The 20420-nt window shown below is 32.9% G+C and overlaps 1 protein-coding gene across 3 annotated transcripts in view; it reads left to right on the forward strand.

Moving 5' to 3' along the window:
- The window catches only part of DNAH8 (dynein axonemal heavy chain 8), a 158308-nt gene that overhangs the window by 89427 nt on the left and 48461 nt on the right, over nt 1-20420 (forward strand). For all 3 annotated transcript variants that reach the window (XM_085319940.1, XM_085319930.1, XM_085319949.1), the window contains 14 exons: nt 1787-2024; nt 3028-3170; nt 6910-7044; nt 8918-9040; nt 10775-10988; nt 11477-11586; nt 12145-12308; nt 15465-15657; nt 16084-16206; nt 17409-17539; nt 17851-18004; nt 18498-18662; nt 18989-19215; nt 19598-19716. In XM_085319940.1, the coding sequence (XP_085176066.1) occupies nt 1787-2024; nt 3028-3170; nt 6910-7044; nt 8918-9040; nt 10775-10988; nt 11477-11586; nt 12145-12308; nt 15465-15657; nt 16084-16206; nt 17409-17539; nt 17851-18004; nt 18498-18662; nt 18989-19215; nt 19598-19716 (2239 nt within the window). The remainder of the gene's footprint in view (nt 1-1786; nt 2025-3027; nt 3171-6909; nt 7045-8917; nt 9041-10774; nt 10989-11476; nt 11587-12144; nt 12309-15464; nt 15658-16083; nt 16207-17408; nt 17540-17850; nt 18005-18497; nt 18663-18988; nt 19216-19597; nt 19717-20420) is intronic.

A 20420-nucleotide genomic window follows, 5' to 3' on the forward strand; every position in this document is an offset into this window, starting at 1 on the left:
TCAGTTTAGGAAGGTTTGACTCTGCCTTCCTATTAACTGGAATTCTACTTTGAGTACAATCATTTTATCACTGATTTTCACTTTATCAGTGATTTATTAATAATGAGTACTTGGCAAATTTTGCATGGCCATCAGTCCTTTACTGCATGTCTCTAGCTAAATTGTTTATGAGTCAGTTGTCATCTACAGAGTCTGTCTCCAGGCTTTCTTTCCATCTACCACTGATCTAAAGTACCTATACTTGCCCCAGTGCAAAATTTTAGATGGAAAAGTTTGCTGATGATATTAAATTATTCAGGGTGGTAAGGACAAAATAGCTAACCATGAAGAACTGTAGACAGACTTTGTGACAGAAAAACTAGATAATGAAATGCCAAATGAAATTCAGTGAAGACAAACATGAAGGGATTCATGTGGGGAAAAAACAAATTGTTCAGTGTCATGGATAGCAGACCTATGTCCTCTTGCTGAAGGGTGTTATGGATAATAAAAGTTTGTATAGGTTCAAGACTTGTCTTGATATTTTCATGGGAGAAAAATCCATAGAGTGTTCTTCACCCTCTAAATACAGAGAAAGTAGGGCTCAGAAAGCCCCAAGCTGCTGATGGCTGAAGCCAAGACAGTACCAGCAGGAAATACTGTGTTTTTGCTTAGTTTCTGTTCTTCGTTAAGTGTCTACTCTTACAGATGAGATGCTGGGCAAACTGCAGTTTTCACCTGATTTGTTACAATGATTTTTATTTTTATGGGTCAATTTTTTTGTGTTTATTTTCTTTCTTCAATAACTTGGTACAGAATATTGCTATGACCCAAAGCATCTGGGAGATTTTGAACTAGAGCTTGTTTTTGAAGAAACAAGAAGATTTTTGTTCAGATAAACTGTGATACAACCTGTCCCTGAAGTGATTAGAAAACAAATATCTTCTAAAGAAAAACAGTGTTATTAATTCCAGCTTATTAAGTGTCATTAATGCTGATTGTTCATTTAAAAAAAAATTCTAATACTTGAGTTTTAAAATAACAATAATGTGTGCTAACAGTTTCAGTCTTTGGCCTCTATTTTAAGAAAGGTATTATTGCATTACTTTGAGCTTCAAGTATAAGATCATATTCTGCATAAGGAATACTAATTCCAAGATCTATTTGAAAATGTGCATATTTTGAGACAATATGCTTGACATTATCTTGTAGAAAAGGAATTTAAGTGATTTTATCTAAGTGACATGATTTTATCTAAATATGATTTTATCTAAAATGATTTTATCAAAATGAGCATCTGGTTTCATGAACAATGTCATAACTAGCAAGTTAAAAGATTTCTAGAAAATATATTAGATACTGGAAACTTCTGTGTTTAAAGATGGAAAGAGTTGTTTAGAGGAATTTTCAGAAGTAAGCAGGCGCATAAATTATACTATTTCATTAAGAGCTATGCACTTGCAGATTTCTGAAAATCTCATTAGGCATTATAAATACCTTTAAAAAGCTGTTCTGTTAACCTAGCTCTTAGGTGACAATATCATATAGGTATGATTTGAAAGGATTCTAGACTTTTAAATTACTTAAGTAATTTTGAAAATTTTACCCAGGCTTATATAGGTGTCTTTAATTTATTTTCCTGAGTTCATATTTCAAATTTAATATTATTCTTTAGTATCCTGTATTGGTTTTTAAATTATATTTTAAAGTTTGAATACATATATACACATATTTATATGTAACTATATATAGAAAATCTGATTATGTAATGCTTTCTGAATACATGATATTTTAAAAATGTTTTCAGTCTATTAATCTTTTAGAGGGTTTGATTCCATCGAAGGAAGAAGGTGGTTTATCAACTATATTCCATCTGCATAAGTTGTTCAGCTTTGGATTAATGTGGAGTTTAGGTGCCCTTCTGGAGCTGGACAGCAGAGATAAACTTGAAGCCTTCATTAGAGCTCATGATAACAAATTAGACTTACCAGAAATCTCCCCTGACACCAATCAAACGATGTATGAATTTTATGTTACTGATTATGGTAAGAAAAAGTACTAACATTCTTTTTTTATACTGGCATTTTAAAACTGAGTATAGATTCTTTGAAATTGAAAAATTAATCTTTTAGTCCTTATTATTTGGTCATATAAGTACAGATAATCTTTTGTTGTTGACAGAATAATATTAATACAGATTCTGTATGCAGTACCTCTGTTGAGGCAACAAACAAGGGATAGGGCTCATTAATAATATTTTCTTTTTTTGTTGTTTTTAATTTCATTCTTACGTGTTCTTTCTATTATGAAACTCTTCTTAGCCAGCCTACAATGTGTAGATAATTTTTGCTCTTGTTGCTTTAGTCTAAATTAATTTTACTTTTATTCTTAATTTCTTTCCAGATAGCACTTCCTGTTAAACAATATAAACTCTTATTTCTAGTTAATAGTAAATTGCTATTTATCTGTATGTTTGATAAACATTAATGAATCTTATGATTTGTAAGATCTATAATAATTTCCACAAAGAATTAATAGTTTAAATAACAGAGACATAATCAATTTCACAAAGAGTTTACTATAATTTTTTGAGAGCATATTCACTTATAAAATCCATTATAAATGCATCTATTTCCCATGTATCCAATTCAGAACTTTTGCTAGCAGTGTTCATTTAGTGTACACATGCACACTCCGTATTCTTATGTCTTACAACTTTTTGCTAGTACAGGCTGAGAAAGAGCTTCCACATAAACATTCTTCTGGCTTATCTGCATAGGTATATATAAAGTAAAGAACTACATTTACGTTTAGTAGTTGCATAGACTAATCAGAGGTCAGCCCTAGTACCTCCTTTGTTAGATACTAGATTTGTGAAAGTTTATCCCTTTTTATACTTCAGAGACTTTTCCTTTTAGGAATTACATTCTATATACACTCATAGTGTTTCACCCGTGTATATTATCCAGGATTGATTTTCTTGGAATAACAGAATGCTGAATATAATCAAAATATTGTGAGATATTTTCCATTTTTTTGTCATTTCAGGTGACTGGGAGCACTGGAGTAAAAGAGTTCAGGAATATGTTTATCCAACAGATAGTGTCCCAGACTATGCATCTATACTGGTTCCAAATGTTGACAATGTCAGAACTCAGTTTTTGATAGACACAATTGCAAAGCAACACAAAGTACGTGCAGGACTGCTGATCTACTTGTATGCATACTACATGATATAAATAGAAACCTACTCATAAAATAGCTGGGAGATTGTAGTCATTCTTCATATTCTCTGTGTCTAGTAACAGTTTTCCAGCTGCAGCATTATTTAAATATGTTGCTTTTTGTTTATGTTATTTTATTTTCATTTTTTAAATATGAATCTTCTTTCTTCTAATTATTTGAATTCATGACAAAAGTTTAAAATATTTGTTTTGTAAAACTGAAAACTTTGGTCCTGAGTGCGTGCCTCCAACAACCCATTATTTTTCTCAGAAAAAGTCGTTAAACTTTGTTCTAAGTCTGTGCACCATATTTGTTTTTCTGATTTGTGCTTCCTTGAATAGAGGAATAAGGAAAATAGAGCCTTTTTCCTAATGAAAATCGAGCTAGGCCAGCTTTTATCGTAGTTTTTTTCTCTCAGTAGGAAAGCTGTATTCAATCGTAGTAGGCATGACTATAGAAAAGGAGAGGATGCTTCTTACACAGGCTTAGCCAGTAGGGAACAACCTGGTATCACGGCTCTTGACACAGGCCATATTAAACAAGTTATTAAAATATATATATAAGCCTATTTTTAGAGAGGAGGATCTGAAAAATACACATTTTGCTTTAGCACTATGCTATTAACAACCCTGGCAACTTGCTATGGAAACTTGCGCCAGCCTATGAAGCAGAAGTCGGTATACTCCCTTCTGAGTAGCTGCAGCTAGTGTTAGAGACACTGTAAGTGTTTGAGACAGTGCTGGAGCTTCGCATTTCTATGAAGTCCTGGGACTTGGATGCAAAATTTGTTCACTAGGTTTGGTGGAACTGTTTCACGGGCCATAATGTGGCTGTCCATTTGAAATATCTAACACAGATTATAAAAGCATGCAAATTCTTGGTAATATTTTGAAACAAAAATAAAGCTTTGCATGCTGATACCTTGGGAGGTATTTATTATATATCCAGGTACATCCCTTTGGCCATCAATGCAGTACAGATAACAAACATGGATGTCATTCAACAGGAGTTTCTGCAACCTGACATTTTCCACAGTCCTGTTTTTTTGACAGTATATAGTTTATATCCACCTCTCTTCAACAGAAGAACTTCATATCTCAGTGTGTCATGGGACTTGGCTATGCTTCCCTCTTAAACAGAATATTCCCCTTCATGGAAGCAGTCAGCTTGCTTTTTTTTCAAACATTTTTCATTGCTAAGTTTTAATTTAATCACATACTGAATTATGATAGAGAAACATCTTTATTTCTTTTCTCCTCCGGGATTAGATTTTAACAGGATGAACTTTCATTCCAGCTACAGCTGATTTACACATACTAGATGAAACCAAAGTGGTATTTTACAGGTCTGACTCCACTTGTAGGTTCTGCAGAGGGTTTATTATCATCTGTGTTATAATGGTCAGCTGATCTCTAAGATATTCAGGAAATAGGGTGAAGAATGAGGCCACTGTGGTGTCATTTGGCTATCTGTTGGAGAGCATTACCTTAATGCAGGAAAAAATCATTCTGGAGTACTGAACATTTCAAATACAGTAATGGCAAGAATCTCTTGCATTATCAAGTTCAGTGCCTACAATTATAAATAAATACAGTTCTTTTACAAACTGATTAAATTCTTTTCATGGAGTGGATACAACGTTGAAGAGAATGCCATCTGATAAAAGATTTAAGCAATACGAAATTCTAAACTGGAAAATAACCCACTTTGAAAAAAGAAGCAAGATTTTTGCTCCCCTCATGAGGCGAAAGGGGAGATTTCTATAAAAGGTTTAAAAACAAGGCAAAGAAGAATTATAATATTTATCCTTTGGTTCAGCAACTTTCTGATATAGATTACATTTTACTAAGACTAGAAGAAAACCAGAAGAGACTTTCTTCTCTCTTGTCATTTCCCTATTAAAAGAAATAAATGTCATTATGTGTACAGATTAACCACAAAATATTATATAAGAAACCAGAAAGTTGCTATCAAAATTCTATTTCTGCCTAAAATTCTTTTTTTTAATAATGCTATTCTGCTTTTCTAAATTAATACCAAATTTACTATCAAAATTTCATCTCAAAACAGTAATTCTTTGAGTCCTTAATTTGAAGAAGCAATCAGAGAGCAATGGGAATGTTAAGAGTTGTAAGACCTAAAAAGTGCCATCCTATATATATGATGATACAAGTTATTACGCTCTCATCAAGAGGGGATTTCTTTCCAAAAATAAAACAGTTACCAAAGGAAAATAATCTTTGGGGAAGATTATAAGATTTCTTGATCTTTCTGTGAACACCTTTGGCCCAAGCGTACTTTGCAAAGCTTAACATACTAAGTGACCTTGAGGCCATATGCAATGGTGATCATCTTGTTCTTAAAAAGTATACCCCCAAATGGATTAGTTTCTTATTCCTCCATGGATACTTAGGGACAGCATGACCGTGACAGGCAGATTCATGAAATTCAGGGCAATAACCAGATTAGATTACAATAAAAAACATATTACTGGGAGGAGGCACATGGGCTTGTTAAGGACCCGTAAGGCCTTTCTTACTAAGATAAATCAGTTTATTTAATGATAATTAGATTGGGACCGTATGAAATTTAAGTTACAGACTTAAATATTCCAACAAGAGGAGGGATTAGTTAGGAACCATGGTGTTCCTTAGGGAAGGATGTTGATCTTTTGAGAAAAGATGAAGACTGTTCTGAAAACGGGTGATTTTCTTTTGTTGCTGTTAAGTGGGAACATTTCTCAGTTCCCTTCTATAAGTGGAAGGTAAAACATATTTCAGAGTTTCGTTGCTGAATTGCTTCCTCCTACCTACCTGTCCAATAGGAGGCATGAACAGTGCAATACTCACGCCAAATCAATTGTCTCCTAACTTACATATTTTATTTAGTTTAGAGAGAAAAAAAGTGGATCGAGTAGTTTAGACAGTACACAGAAATACAGGAGGCATTTCAAGAATTACCTGTCCAGATGTGGAAATCGATATTCTTTCATCCATCTAATTGTTTCTCATTTCTAATAACATTTCCTAGATGTTAAACCTCCCATACATAGTTTAATAGCTGTTACTCTTATTTACAATTATTGTCATTTCATGTCCCTACAGAGTTTTAGTGTGTATCTTTTAATAATTTGCCTGAGAGGAAATATAGCTAAATCTAACGCATACTGTATTGTTAAATTGCTTTTAAGACAATGCTGGGAGGAGAGTACTGTCCTTTTATAACAAAAAGCTTGTGTCAGCAAAAATTTCTCTAGCAAAAAGCAAATAATAGAAATATTATAATCAAATTAGATGTCAGACTACTACTCATTGTTAAGCTTTTAGAGTCACCAACTACAAGAAACTGCTACAGCAAATGTGTTTAAAAAAATGGAAAAAATTAGGCAGCAGGGAAAAGAATCGCCAGTACTTTCTCACTTGATCCTTTCACTTTGGACTTTGTAACTTAAGACAAGAGAAGAAAGAGCCTCTTATTCTTTCTCACTCCTTCCTTCCCCTTTTGCCTACATAGTTTAACTGGTTTGTGTTGGAGGATCTGACGAAAAACATACTGTGTCACCGCATATGGACACATAGAAAAATTACCAGAATAATATATCATGAAAAATTGGACACTAAAAGTGTCCCTTTTTCTAAAATACCTCTTTTATGCATTTAATCAACATTTTTGATGATGCTTCTCTGATGTAAATGTCTCTTACAGGCAGTTTTGCTCACGGGAGAACAGGGAACTGCAAAGACAGTCATGATAAAGGCATATGTGAAGAAATATGACCCAGAAGAACATTTGTCAAAATGTTTAAACTTTTCATCTGCCACAGAACCATTTATGTTTCAGGTAAAAAACAGGTTTTAAGCCATTCTTGCATATTTTTCATGCATAAGTATTTAAAATATACTCAATTCTGATGATAAAAGCAGTATTTTTTAAAGCTCTGAAGTGACTTAGCAATAAAAAGCAATTTAGAATTAAAATCTAAAGGATCTTTTTCCTCTAAGTCACTTAAACATTTTTGAAACTTTCATACAAAATCATTTTTGTGGACGAGAATATTTACTCCTTACAGATGCATATATACATAAGTGCTGAATGCTTTCTCGTTATGGAATTCTAAGAGTCCATTTTTACATTGAAGACCTTTCCTTTCACTTTAATGAAAACTTTTGCTTAGAGAGAATCCCACTTGATCAGTTTTTCAAGACTCTAATTTTTATATACTCCTAAATGTAAAATATAATTATTTTTAACTTTTGTAACATAAAAACCAGATCTTAACGTCTAGATCGTTTCCTTCTGCCTCAGCTCAGGAGTTGCTGGAACACCAAAGGCGCAATCTTTTAAGTACTCTGGCATAGCAACTTTCTACAGATTTACCGTTACATAGCTGCTAAATTCGATTTAAATACAAACAAATACTACAGATAGCTTTTCAAGTGATTGAAAAGATGATTTATACCACCATGCTATGATTCACTATTCTTAGTTCACTAAGCTGAATATTTTCTGTTATGAAAAGCCATTGTTTAAGACTTCTTTTGGTTCTTTAGTTTTCAGTCCTTCCAAAAAATGCTGTTCATACTTCTATCTATATTACAATATATTCCACTTTCCTCATTAGAATAACAGTTACCCTTGTGAAAACAAAAAAAAATTATTGGTCTAAAAAAAAAAATTTTTACTATCTTGTGAGGCAGTATTTTTTGTCATTGTTTAAAATCCAAATATCTTTAGAAAGACGAAGGTATAACTGGATAGTTGTAGAGCTCTAGAAATATATTTCAATCGTATGTCAATGTTTTATTTGTGTATTGCATCCTGCTTGAAAACCCAGTCTTTAAGGTTACTGCCACGAAATATTGAAATACTGCATTTCTTAGCTTGCAAGATATCTTTTACATTGTAAAAGGAATCTAAATTGCCTCTGTATGGTCTGAAGTGGTACTGTAAATAAAAAGTGAGCCTAGCTAGGGGGAAGCTGAGGCAATTATAATCTTCAGACAGTGCATAACAAACTCTATGAGAACAGTTCCCATTCCTTTCCAGAACTAACCTCTGGAAGGAAGATTCTAAATACATTTCTAAATAAGACCAATATTTATTAAAAAAAAAAAGTTGCTACATATAGTGCAAGTTCCATTTCTGTCTATTAGTATTCTAGTTTAATCATAACTATTATGATTTTAATTAATCCTTCATTTCTCTATTTCTTCCCACTGTCTCTTACTCATTTGTGAAGCATGAGAAAAGAAGATATGCGACAGAATTCACAATTTCTGATCTATTCATTTCCTTTTCTCTTAGCAGTTTCTCTTATTGTATTAATCTTGGTATGATAAAAGGCTGAAATAGAGTTCACAGTAAATTGGAATGTTTCATACAGGGATAATGCGACATTCTAAAATTTATGTCATTTTAGTTTTTTGACTTCATGATAATATTTGGCTATCAGAGTGGTATGAAAACTTTGAGAAAAACTTTTCTGGTAGCCAGAGTTGGGCTGACATAGTGCTAAATCTTGAGAATCTCATAAGAAAGAGTTACATAAACAGGAAAATGTTTCTGAAGGATCAGAGGTAACACTGCTAACTAAAAAAGGAAATAATTGGAATAGAAAACTGCTGTAGTAGAAAGTAGTGACACATTTTTTTAACAGTACATATTAACTATTGTTGCTTTAGATAGAAGAAAGAACTTAACTTTCATTTTTTAGAGGACAATAGAGAGTTATGTGGACAAACGTATTGGAAGTACTTACGGACCACCTGGAGGCAGAAAAATGACGGTGTTTATTGATGATATCAATATGCCAGTTGTTAATGAATGGGGAGATCAGGTAAATGAATGTTTAATGAATACAATTTGTTCTCAAAGTAATGTTTTTCATATACATGGAGATCATTGAATTTCCTCAGTTTTTCACTAACTGTTAATTATTGGAAATGCTTTATAATTACAGTGCATTTATGAAGCAAAGATAAGGGAGCAGGTTAGATTTGCTGAAGAGCTATGCAGAATAAAGGTGTCATATCTTATATATTGTCTCCACTTATGTTTTTGTAAGACCAAATTAAAACATGATTATACTAAAGTACTGTATTATTAATTTGAAGTTTGGCGTTATTTTGACAGCACTGGTAAACACACTTTTTGCAAAAAAAAAGTTTAATACCTAGGAAAAAGTAGTAAAAGTTGTTTCTGAATTCAAAGGTAGTGAATTGGCTTGAGAACAGGATTAGTTATTTTTATTCTTTATTGAGCCATCACATGTCTATAGTTTGGATGTATAGCATTTGTATACCCACAGTGACTGAAAATTGGGCAAAGGAAATATGGCACAGTTTCTTCCTGTAGTAGGTCTGAAGTTTTTCTAGCTTAGGTGCAAGGTCTTCTGGGATGTCTATTCTAAGATAAAGCCTAAGTTATACTTACCTTTACTTATTTTTCATTTTGCCTTGGATTTGTTAGCAAGTGAGAGACTTGGTGTCCTGGACCCAGATTTGAATGCCCAAAATATCTGGGTTCTGCGAGGCTCGGAGTTTGGGCTGACTGTTCATAATACTGGGCTTTTTTGTTAGCAGTGCTGTCTTCTTGAGAATGGGCTTGGACCCATATGTAGGTGACAATATGAATATAAGTGCGTCTGTGCGGACAGCGTGGTTCCTCCTCTTCACTTTAGAAAACTGTTTCTGTGGAAGTAGAAGCCAAGCAAGTGGCTTTAACACCTCTGAAGTGGAACATGGCTTTCTATCTATATGCCAGCTTACATCAGATCTTTGGTTTGCATCATTTTCTCTAACATAAAAGACCTTTAACTTTTTTAAATTTGAAACCATCACTGAACTGCGTGACTGTATTCTAAAACGTGGCTGGGAGGCTCTGTTTGAGGCAAAGTCCTCACAGGGCCAGACAGTGTCCAATAATATGACAGCAAGGTCCACCATTATGGCACCAAGACTTTGCTAGAATGTTGCTTGTGAGACTCGTGGTTTGTGGTCTGTGCCCTGCTGCATGTCACGTAGCTTTGTGGGGGTATGTGGGTACGTAAGGCTTGCTGAATATTGTTGGAGCAGTTGCTGTGGGGCAAACTCTCATGCCTCTCCATCCATAAAAACGTGTGGAGCGAATAACCTTTTCAGAGTGACCAGATTCCTATCTGAAAAAGAACTAGTTGTCTGGGTTCAAAGGAGGCCCAAGAGAAAAATAAATATCATAGTTTGAACATTTAGAGCTGTGTGTCCAGGAGCAAAAATTTTTTTTTTTTTTTTTTTCTGTTCAGTGCCTTAACAGAAGGCAAACTTTGTTTAGTTAAAGGTAATGCAATCACCTTTTTTTGATCTTATATAGTATCTTACAGCTCTGAAATAACTTTTATGCTGTTTAATAAAAGCATATTGACCAAACTCTCCCATATGTCTAGGGAAGATAGTATAATCTGAATCTAGATCAAAATAAAAGCCTCTCTCTAGGGATCAGTGGTAAAGTTACAAGAAGAAATTAAATTGACAGTGTATACTTTCTTTGGGGTTTTCTTGAATTTCTGATTCCTATTTGTTTCATAAACTCATAGGTAACAAATGAAATTGTTCGTCAGATGATGGAAATGGAAGGAATGTATAGCTTGGATAAACCCGGAGACTTCACAACAATTGTAGACGTACAGTTAGTAGCAGCAATGATACATCCTGGAGGAGGCCGTAATGATATTCCTCAGCGTTTAAAAAGACAGTTTTCTGTATTCAATTGTACATTGCCATCCAATGCATCCATAGACAAAATTTTTGGTACTTTTTTCTCTTATTTTAGTTTTTTTTTTAATTAATTGTTTCAAAATGCATGCAAGTGTGTTCTCTCTTCTCACTCAAATTCAGAGTTTGGAGCAAAAATAGTGTTGTGGAAGATGAGTAAGCCCCTTTATTTGCTTGTCTTTCTGATTTTGGACACGGAAAATAACTTAATAAGAAAGCAGGAGTTATTTTCTGGAACGATATGAACACTTTATTGATACATAGGTTACCATTCCACTTTGGCACTGTTTGAAGTACCCTCTGTTGTTCATGTTATGAATTCTGGTAACTTCATCAAAACAGCATTTTATTAAAATCTGGGAGCTGCTGCCAGTTATTTCTCTATCTTAGTTCCAAAAAACCAGTGACAAGAGTGACAAACTTGCTTCATTTGTAATTTAAATAAATACTTAGTCATACTCACAACTTACTTTATTTTATCTGACACCTTTAGATTAATTGTATGTTGCATTTTATCCTTTTAGGTATTATTGGTTGTGGATACTTTCATCCATGTAGAAAATTCAATTCTGAAGTGTGTGATATGGTGAAAAAATTGGTCCAAGCAGGCAGAGTGTTATGGCAGTGGACAAAGGTACTAATTACAAGGAAAGATTTATCATAAGCAGTCTGAACAGTGTGTCTGTTAGTGTACTTTAGGCACATATTCCTTAAGATGATATCTATAATCATGAAGAAAATATGAAATAGGTGGACTAAAAATAGTTGGAGAGATTATATGAAAGGTATCAGATTTCAATTTAGAAAACAGATGAATATGTCAGTCCAGCTGTTGCTATAGTTTCATTCATATTACCTAAAGCTGTAATCAATGTAGGCTAGCAACTGGGAGCGAAATTCTTCATAATTTAACATTTTTAATCAAAAAACACAGAGCAATATATAAACTAAGTAAATGTTCTAAGAGTTGAGATTTCACATATAATGCTAAATCAGGCTTCCAACCAAATCAGATATTCTTGATGTTGACTTCTTAGAAGGCAATTGTCCAGAATGAGATGTGTGAAAATTAGTATTTTTGCTGTCTTTATATTTTACATATGTATTATTATTCATAATTTTTTATTTTATATAATTATTTTTTTCCTTCTGAATGTTACTGATTTTGAACAATAACAATATTTTTCTTTAGACAAAGATGCTGCCTACACCGTCTAAATTTCACTACATCTTCAACCTTCGAGACCTTTCTAGAATTTGGCAAGGAATGATCACTATAAAGGCAGAAGAATGCAACAACAGCACTGTCCTTTTGACGCTTTTTAAACATGAATGTACTAGAGTAATAGCTGACAGGTATAATTGTATCATTTTGTAATATTTAGTAGGTTGAACCATATGGATGCTCACACATCCATAAGATTTCTTAATAAGATAAATATTATTAGGCCAAGATGAAAGATGTTTTCTTATTTTACATGCAGTCTGCCTTGTGATACTATCCAAACAAATGTCATGTTATATACTGATAGATGAGATCAGTAATTGGATGGAGAACACCAAAATATATGCATATTCTGCATTCTAACCTACTTTTTATGCAGACTTATTTTAGACTACAGAGACGCAGTCCCTGTGTAAAAAGAAGTATCCCCCCAAAAAGTGTCCTGAGTTTATACAGTGGTGCACAAACCATAATTAAAAATTGCTTTGATCTCCTCACAGGAAAAGATTACATTCCTATGATAAAAAATGACCTCCAAATCTCTTTTATATGATTCATAAAGCAGGTGCACTTACCAGCTTTATGTATTAAATATGCAGTAATATTTTTGTGCCTACAGTGTTTCAATTTCGTGTGAAATTCCAACTGTAGTACTGTTGCTGCCAGTAAAAAGTCAACATATATCTACCACTGCTGTGGATTTTAACTAGTGTAATTATTTCTTACTTTGATGTCATGGAGAAGCATCTTATTTTTTTAATAGAATTAATGTATTGACAGGAAATAAATGTTGACTCTTAAAAATATGCATATATGTTTTATTTAACTGTATTTACTTTATGAAGTCATAACAAATTGAAAGCAGTATAAAATGTATTGCTGTAGACACAGAGAATTAACAGTGCACTTTATATTGCTTTTGCTTTTAATTAAACATTTTAATTTAATTAGACCTTGGAATGGCAAATACTTAGGAGTTACCTGCCATGACCTGTGTTCAGCATAGTGGCAGATGTCTAAAGAGGAATTTGTATTAAGATGCTGAGTGCATATGTGGCATCTGGTCCAAATAGTTTGGCACAAAAGTAAGCAAACTACATAATTATTACCTTTTATTCAAAAGTGGACAGGTTTAATTGCATTTTTCCAGCAACCTGTCAGCATAAAGGAAACAGCAAAGATGAAACCTTTCTAAATATGATTTAGCATGCGAACTTTAGCATACATTCTGTTAAAACAGAAAGAAAACAAGTAAGATATGTAAAGCTAAGAGCTGAATTAAACATTGCTGAAACTAGTGGGTGAAACAGCTGCCATCCATTTCAGACAAATGGTTGAAACATTTCCAAACAAACCATAGGGCATTGTTGACCAGTTTTATTTACCATCCCTATCTGTATTTTCTAGGATCCCTCCTCTTTTTCCATGAGGGCTCTGAGTCAGCTGGCAGTCACCTTCTCCTTGTCCCCAGAGAGATGCATTTTAATTTGCATCAGCAAACTTGAGTCAAGAGCCACAGAAAAAGGGCTGCTATTATAACACCCCAAGGAACTTGAGTCTGAAAATCCTGTTCACTTTCTTCCCTCTCCTGAGATACATATGCTGAGTTCAGAAAACAAATGCAGGCGATCTAAAATAAAATCTTACCCAGCAATTTTCAGAAATATAAAAAATTTTCTGTTGACTTCAGTAGTTTTCTATAATTTGAGAATGCCAGCTCAGCATAAATCCACTGCAACATCTAATAACAGCACTGACATTTCTAAATGCTTAAATTACCATATTCTATAAATGTTACAAATTAACTGAAATTGATATATATGGATAGCAATAGAATGCTGGTGATATGAAAAGGGAGATAATGTTTAAATTGAATTTCAAGTTAAGATCATTGCCATGGATAGAGAAGTATCACAAAGTTTTCAGTGTATTTGTGGGAAGGACCTGCTTTAAGGTTAGGAATAGTGTCACTGATGTTTACTTAAATATTTTCACATTTTCCATCAGCTGAGGAATTTAGAAATACGTAAAAGATTGTGTGTGTGTGTGTATTAGTTATGCAGTCCCTTTTTCCACACTACTTTTAGATTTAGTAGTGGTTAGTATTATAATACCATCTATTAACAATACCAAGAAGCTACACTGCTGAAGAAGTGTGTAATGTACATTACATTATGCACACAAGCTGTCTCTACATTTCAGTGTATTACAATTAGTATGCTTTTTCTTTGGAAAACCAGACCATTGTGTACAGCATCTTCATATGCCTGTCCTAATGCAGAATCCTTGTTCTGTATCATTAAAAGGAAGAGAAGTAAAGATAAAAAGAATGTTTTTCTGTAGTTCAAGATTCATTTCACATTTCATTTTCTGTGGTAGAGATGGTTCTTGTCTTTCATGCTTACCAATTTCTACCAGCTGTCATTCTTGATTCATTCTCAGATAATCATATTTCTGCTAGTCAAAGATCTTCCTGACATCTATTAAAATCAGCTTGAATCTATCCACAGGATAAAAGCAGATACTTTTGTTTAACCAGTGAAATATAGTCACTAGTAGTTGTTTTTGCTGACTTCTTCCTTCTTTCTGTGCTTCATTACACTCCCCTCTCCCTCCCCCTTGTATATTGTATTCTCTCTGTTAATTATGGATTTTGCTGTGAGAGGGACTGAGAATGAAATCAGGCTGTAGTGGCGTATACTATCTTCCTTACACTACTCCTTATCTCATTGCAGTTTCATAGATAGCATTATAATTGAGAAATTAAATGGTGTCTCATAACCTAGTTCTTAATGACATGAAATCAACTTTCCAGCCTTCACCAAGAACTAGGCTACAAGAGACCATTTAATTTCTCAAATGAAAAAAGATGACCTATTTCTCAGTTACCATGCCTAACGCTTCCTTATCATCTTTCAACCTGTAACAGACTTTAGCATAATTTATTAAAATACTGTCTCAAATATATGTTAAAAATCACCTTGAATCTACCAACAGGATAAAAGCAGATACCATTGTTTAACCAATGAAATATAGTCACTAATAGTTTTTTTCTGCTGACTTCTTCCTTCTTTCCACCATGTTAAATTGACTCTTACGCTTGTAGAACATGGTAGCATTTAATTTCTTTAACTATTATTTAACTATTTATCTATTAAATAAGTATTGCCTAATACTTATTTGTCATTAAAACATTAGGTATTTCTTCATATTTAATTATGTGTTTCTCTGCCTATTTAACTAGAAATTTACTTTTTAAAAATTACACTATTGTCTGATTTTTTTAGATTTATTACAGCTGAAGATAGAACCTGGTTTGATAAAACTATTACTAAAGCAATTGACGAATATGTGGATACAAGCTTAGCAGAAATTCTTCAAGCTGAACCGTATTTTGTAGATTTTTTACGGGAGATGCCTGAACCAACTGGTGATGAACCAGAAGATTTTGTATTTGAACCACCAAAAATTTATGAGGAGGTATTTCATTTTTCAACTAAAATAGTAGGCACTGGAATTTTGCTTTAATAGTTAAGTATGTTGTATTGCTGAGGTCATATCATACAGGAAGCCTTTTTAAATACCTACCCCTTTTTTGTGAACGTATATTTAGAATTATCTGATTAGTACGCAGTAAATCATTTTAATGACATTAAAATATATTAAAGTTGATAATGCCATGTAAGTAGAGATAATTTATTCATTTTTACTTCACTCATGAATTTTCCAACCTTGGCAACAAATTTCTGTTTATATACAGGTACAATCACTAAAGTGAATTAACAAGATAATCTCTTTGTGTGACCAATAAATGAACTCAAATTAGCATGGAAAATACCAGTGTAATTTTAAATTCTGAAAGGTTATACTACTATTCTGTTACTGATTTTTGTATTTCTTTTTCAGGTCCCAAGCTTTGAATTTCTTTGTGAAAAATTGCAAATGTATCAGAGACAATACAATGAATGTATTAGAGGATCATTTCTTGATCTGGTGTTTTTTAAAGATGCAATGACACACCTTGTTAAGGTTTGGGGTTTGTTGCCTTTGATATTAGTATAGTTAGTGAAGGAGTGTTTCCTGATTCTGGCAAGTTATGTTTAGGGGACATCTTCTGCAAAGTCACAAATCTTACCCCTGATTTGTTTGCCATTTTTGCCTAGTCATTATCGGGAACTAGGAAGAGCTACATTCATTTTACCTATTTTTGTGTTTTATAATACAGAGCTTGTTTTATTTATTAATTTAACCTCATGTGTATGCACATGAGGTATGCAGATTTTCCTTACTAGGAAAGATGAGGCTAGGAAGAGGTGCATTTGTATTTAGTATATGGAATTGTTTTTGATCACTAAGTGTTCATCTAGCTGAGTAACCCAACAGAAGAGGGCACTTCAAAGGCATCCTTACCTGACAAGTGATCACAAGATTATTAGGTAGAATCTAAGAGAGAATCTTAGACGTGAAAAGAGATATGAATCAGTGATGCAATACAGTCAATATATAGGATAGTGATAAGTCTCAATTTTCATTGAGTTGAGGTTCTATTTAGAAATGAAAATATAAGGGAAGAATTCATCTCAAGTTAGAATCAGTTACCCTAGTAATAATATTAAAGCAGCAGTCTAAATGTAAAATAGACTAGGTAAGTTCAGAGGGAACTACATAAATCTGAACTTTCTTGGAAGATAAAAAATGAATGTTTGTAATCTCACTTTTATATCTGGGAGAATGGTTAAGAAAACTTATTTTATAACCCTGTCAAAGGAAACATTAAAGGCACATATATTAGAAAACAACACGAAATTATAGTTTCACTATATGATCAACAAAAACTTCAAAGTCTTTCAAATTAATAAAATTAGGAATGTGGTACATTTCATTCTTTTATTTAAAGTTCTTTTATTGATAGTTTTAAACATTTTCAGGATGATACTTTTGACCTGCAATGGAACTCAAGATCTCTCCCTTTATGTAATTAAATTCCACGCCTGCCTCATGAATTGTAATTATCCTGCATTCTTATGGCAAGCTCTTTCATTTCAGTCACAAAGAATTCCTGGAGGATGTTCTTTTCAGAGGAAAAAAATTCTGCAAAACTAAATATCCTTTTAAACATCCTTCCATTGTACTCTACTAAATGAAGTGTAGAATATAACAGAGTTTAAATATTGCTAATTAGTATTTTTATTTTTTGATGCACTTTTCTTCTATTTTTTTCTTCTATATAGATTTCCCGGATAATTCGGACAGCATGTGGAAATGCTTTACTGGTTGGAGTTGGTGGTTCTGGAAAACAAAGTCTTTCAAGATTGGCCACCTTTATTGCTGGATATAAAATATTTCAGATCACTTTAACCAGGTAAGAAAAATAAGTAGTATATAAATGCCATTGATACTGTTGCTTTCTCTTTACACAGTCAGAATCTGATGCTTTTAAAGTCATTTTATTTGGCATCTTATCACCATTTTAAAATGTAAAAAAGAAAAAAAGTTCATATATGGTTCATATACAACATTGGTTGAAATTTGAGCTCAAAAAAATCTGACTATATAGTAGCTATTCCTTATCCAAAATGTGTACAAGTGATATTTGAAATATCTTCTATAAAATGGTATAATCTGAAAATAGCATTAATTCTGCACTACTTTGATGTTTCCTATTCCTCCTAGATCCTATAATGTGAGCAATCTGACAGATGATTTAAAATTGCTGTATAGAACAGCTGGAGCAGAAGGAAAAGGCATCACTTTTATTTTCACTGATAATGAAATAAAAGAGGAATCATTTCTGGAGTATCTCAACAATCTTCTATCTTCAGGCGAGGTAAGAGTCTGAAAATGAGAGAAAATTTATTTTAGAAGAAGTAAACTGCAGCGGTTGTTCTTACTACTTTATTTCTATTTATTTGGTAGTAAGATATAGAATTAATAATGATTAACTCCAAAATATCTCTCTACAATATCTTGATTTTTCTTTTTAAGATAAGGAATGTGAGACTGATCTCTGTATAGCGTTTCTATATCTGTGTTTCAATATGAAACAGGAGAGGATAAGAAAATACCTGTGGGGGATATTTCAGTAGCCTTTATTAAATGAGGATTCACTGGCCAGTCAAGAGCTTTACTCTACCCTAACACCCTGAGCAGGCAGCTTGTCTTTAATGGAGTTAAAGGAAATGTAAATGAGAGACAAATTTGACTTCTACTCTGTCTAAACTGCATATACATAGAGAGTTATAGAAATATAAAAAGATAAATAGTTATAATAATGAAATCAACACAGTTTACTTTCTTATCAATTCTAATTTTATATAAAGATTTCTAATCTCTTTGCTCGGGATGAATTGGATGAGATCACCCAAGGATTAATACCTCTAATGAAAAAAGAGATGCCTCGGTGTCCTCCCATCTTTGATAATCTTTATGAATATTTTATAACTCGGGCAAAGAAGAACTTGCATGTTGTCCTCTGCTTTTCTCCAGTAAGTTTTTTCTTTGTATGTCTTGCTTGCTTTCATTAGTAAACTAAATTTAAAACTAATTGAAAATTAGATAATTCTTTATACATTAAATTTATTTTCATATTTTTCTTCTAGAATGGAGTTGAGTATTCTCTCTTAATACAAATGAGTAAATGCAGCTTTGTGAAATCCTTGTTCTATTGCTTGAAAGCTTTAAAATATCAAGAAGTATCCATCTTTGTCATAAGCAAATAAAAATAGTTTATTTTGTTGTTTATATGCATTAAACATTTTGATCAGCCTAATTTAGGGACCATATTTTGAATTAACAGTGTTACTCTCTTTAGGTTGGTGAGAAGTTTCGTGCACGTTCTTTGAAATTTCCTGGCCTCATATCAGGTTGCACCATGGACTGGTTCAGTCGGTGGCCTAAGGAAGCTCTTGTTGCTGTGGCCAGTTACTTCCTTTCAGAATTTAATATGGTCTGTTCTGCATCAGTTAAAGCACAAGTAGTAGAAACTATGGGTCTCTTCCATGATATAGTTTCAGAAAGCTGTGAGAATTACTTCCAAAGGTAATATCTTACATAAATGTAGTGATGAATCCCCAAAGTACTGTACTGATGGGTTTTTTTGAACTCATTATATGAATTAATAAATATCTTTTCAGGCAAATACAAAAATGAATCTGCTATATCAATGCTAAGGCCATGAAAAATCATTGTTATTATGTTGCAAATTCGTTATCTTCATTCCAACTATTCAAAAAACTTTGAAATTGCTTTTGTAGATAAAAAAAGTGAAACTGAAAGTATGACTTTCATTATGAAGAAAGTTGATTTTGCCTGAATGAAATGCATATTTTATATAATCGTCTGTTTCAATGAAGGTAATAAATAGCTGTAAATACCAAAGATACGTAGTAAGTTATAATGTTGTCAAAATTTCATGTTTCAGGTATCGAAGAAGAGCTCATGTGACACCTAAGTCTTATCTATCTTTCATCAATGGCTACAAAGATGTTTATACTGAAAAGTTAGCAAGTATTAATGAACAAGCTGAACGTATGCAAATTGGTGGGTAAAACAGGGATAAAGATATATTTCCATGTATGATCTTAAGTGATTTGTATTTTTGATACGGGCATCTTCATTCGTCACTTAGAACCAGTTCTGTTGGGTCACAGTCCAAAACTTACAGTATATGACGAGCGCTTTGGAGTACTCCAACTATTAGCAACTTACAGTGCCCCAAGAATGCCTCAAAGTAGCTTTAAAGCCAGTTTATAATTCATCTCAGCATTATTTTTATTAAAGTTTAGTATTTCCAACTTACTACTTGTAATAGAATGTAGGACCTGAAAATGGCTAGAGAGAGCACCTGATTTCATTGTATATAGAGAGACAGCTCTAAACACAGTTATTAATTTACTCCTGGACTTGTCTATGGAAATCATCGCTCCACAGCCTTAGTGTTTCACAGCTGATTTATTTCAGATTTCTGCTGTGCAACGAGCAGGTGTTATTTATGATAATTTATAGATAGGGATCTGAAACATCGAAAAGTATTGTTGAAATGTTCTAATTTTTGATCTTGGTTGGAAATGACCTCATTTTTAGTATCATATTGGTGTTTAATGGGTTCAGAATACAATTCTGGTTTTCTCCAGTCTGCATCTGGATGCGCTTTTGCAAATCAGCTCTTGGTATCTAATGCTGGTGACCTAGAAAATAGGGAATGTATTATTAGCAGTCACTTGTGGAAGAAGTTTGGCTTAAGC

The sequence above is a fragment of the Rhea americana genome, unplaced genomic scaffold (genome assembly GCF_003343005.1).
Source record: "Rhea americana isolate MKP2758 unplaced genomic scaffold, rheAme1 scaffold_119, whole genome shotgun sequence".
Classification (NCBI taxonomy): domain Eukaryota; kingdom Metazoa; phylum Chordata; class Aves; order Rheiformes; family Rheidae; genus Rhea; species Rhea americana.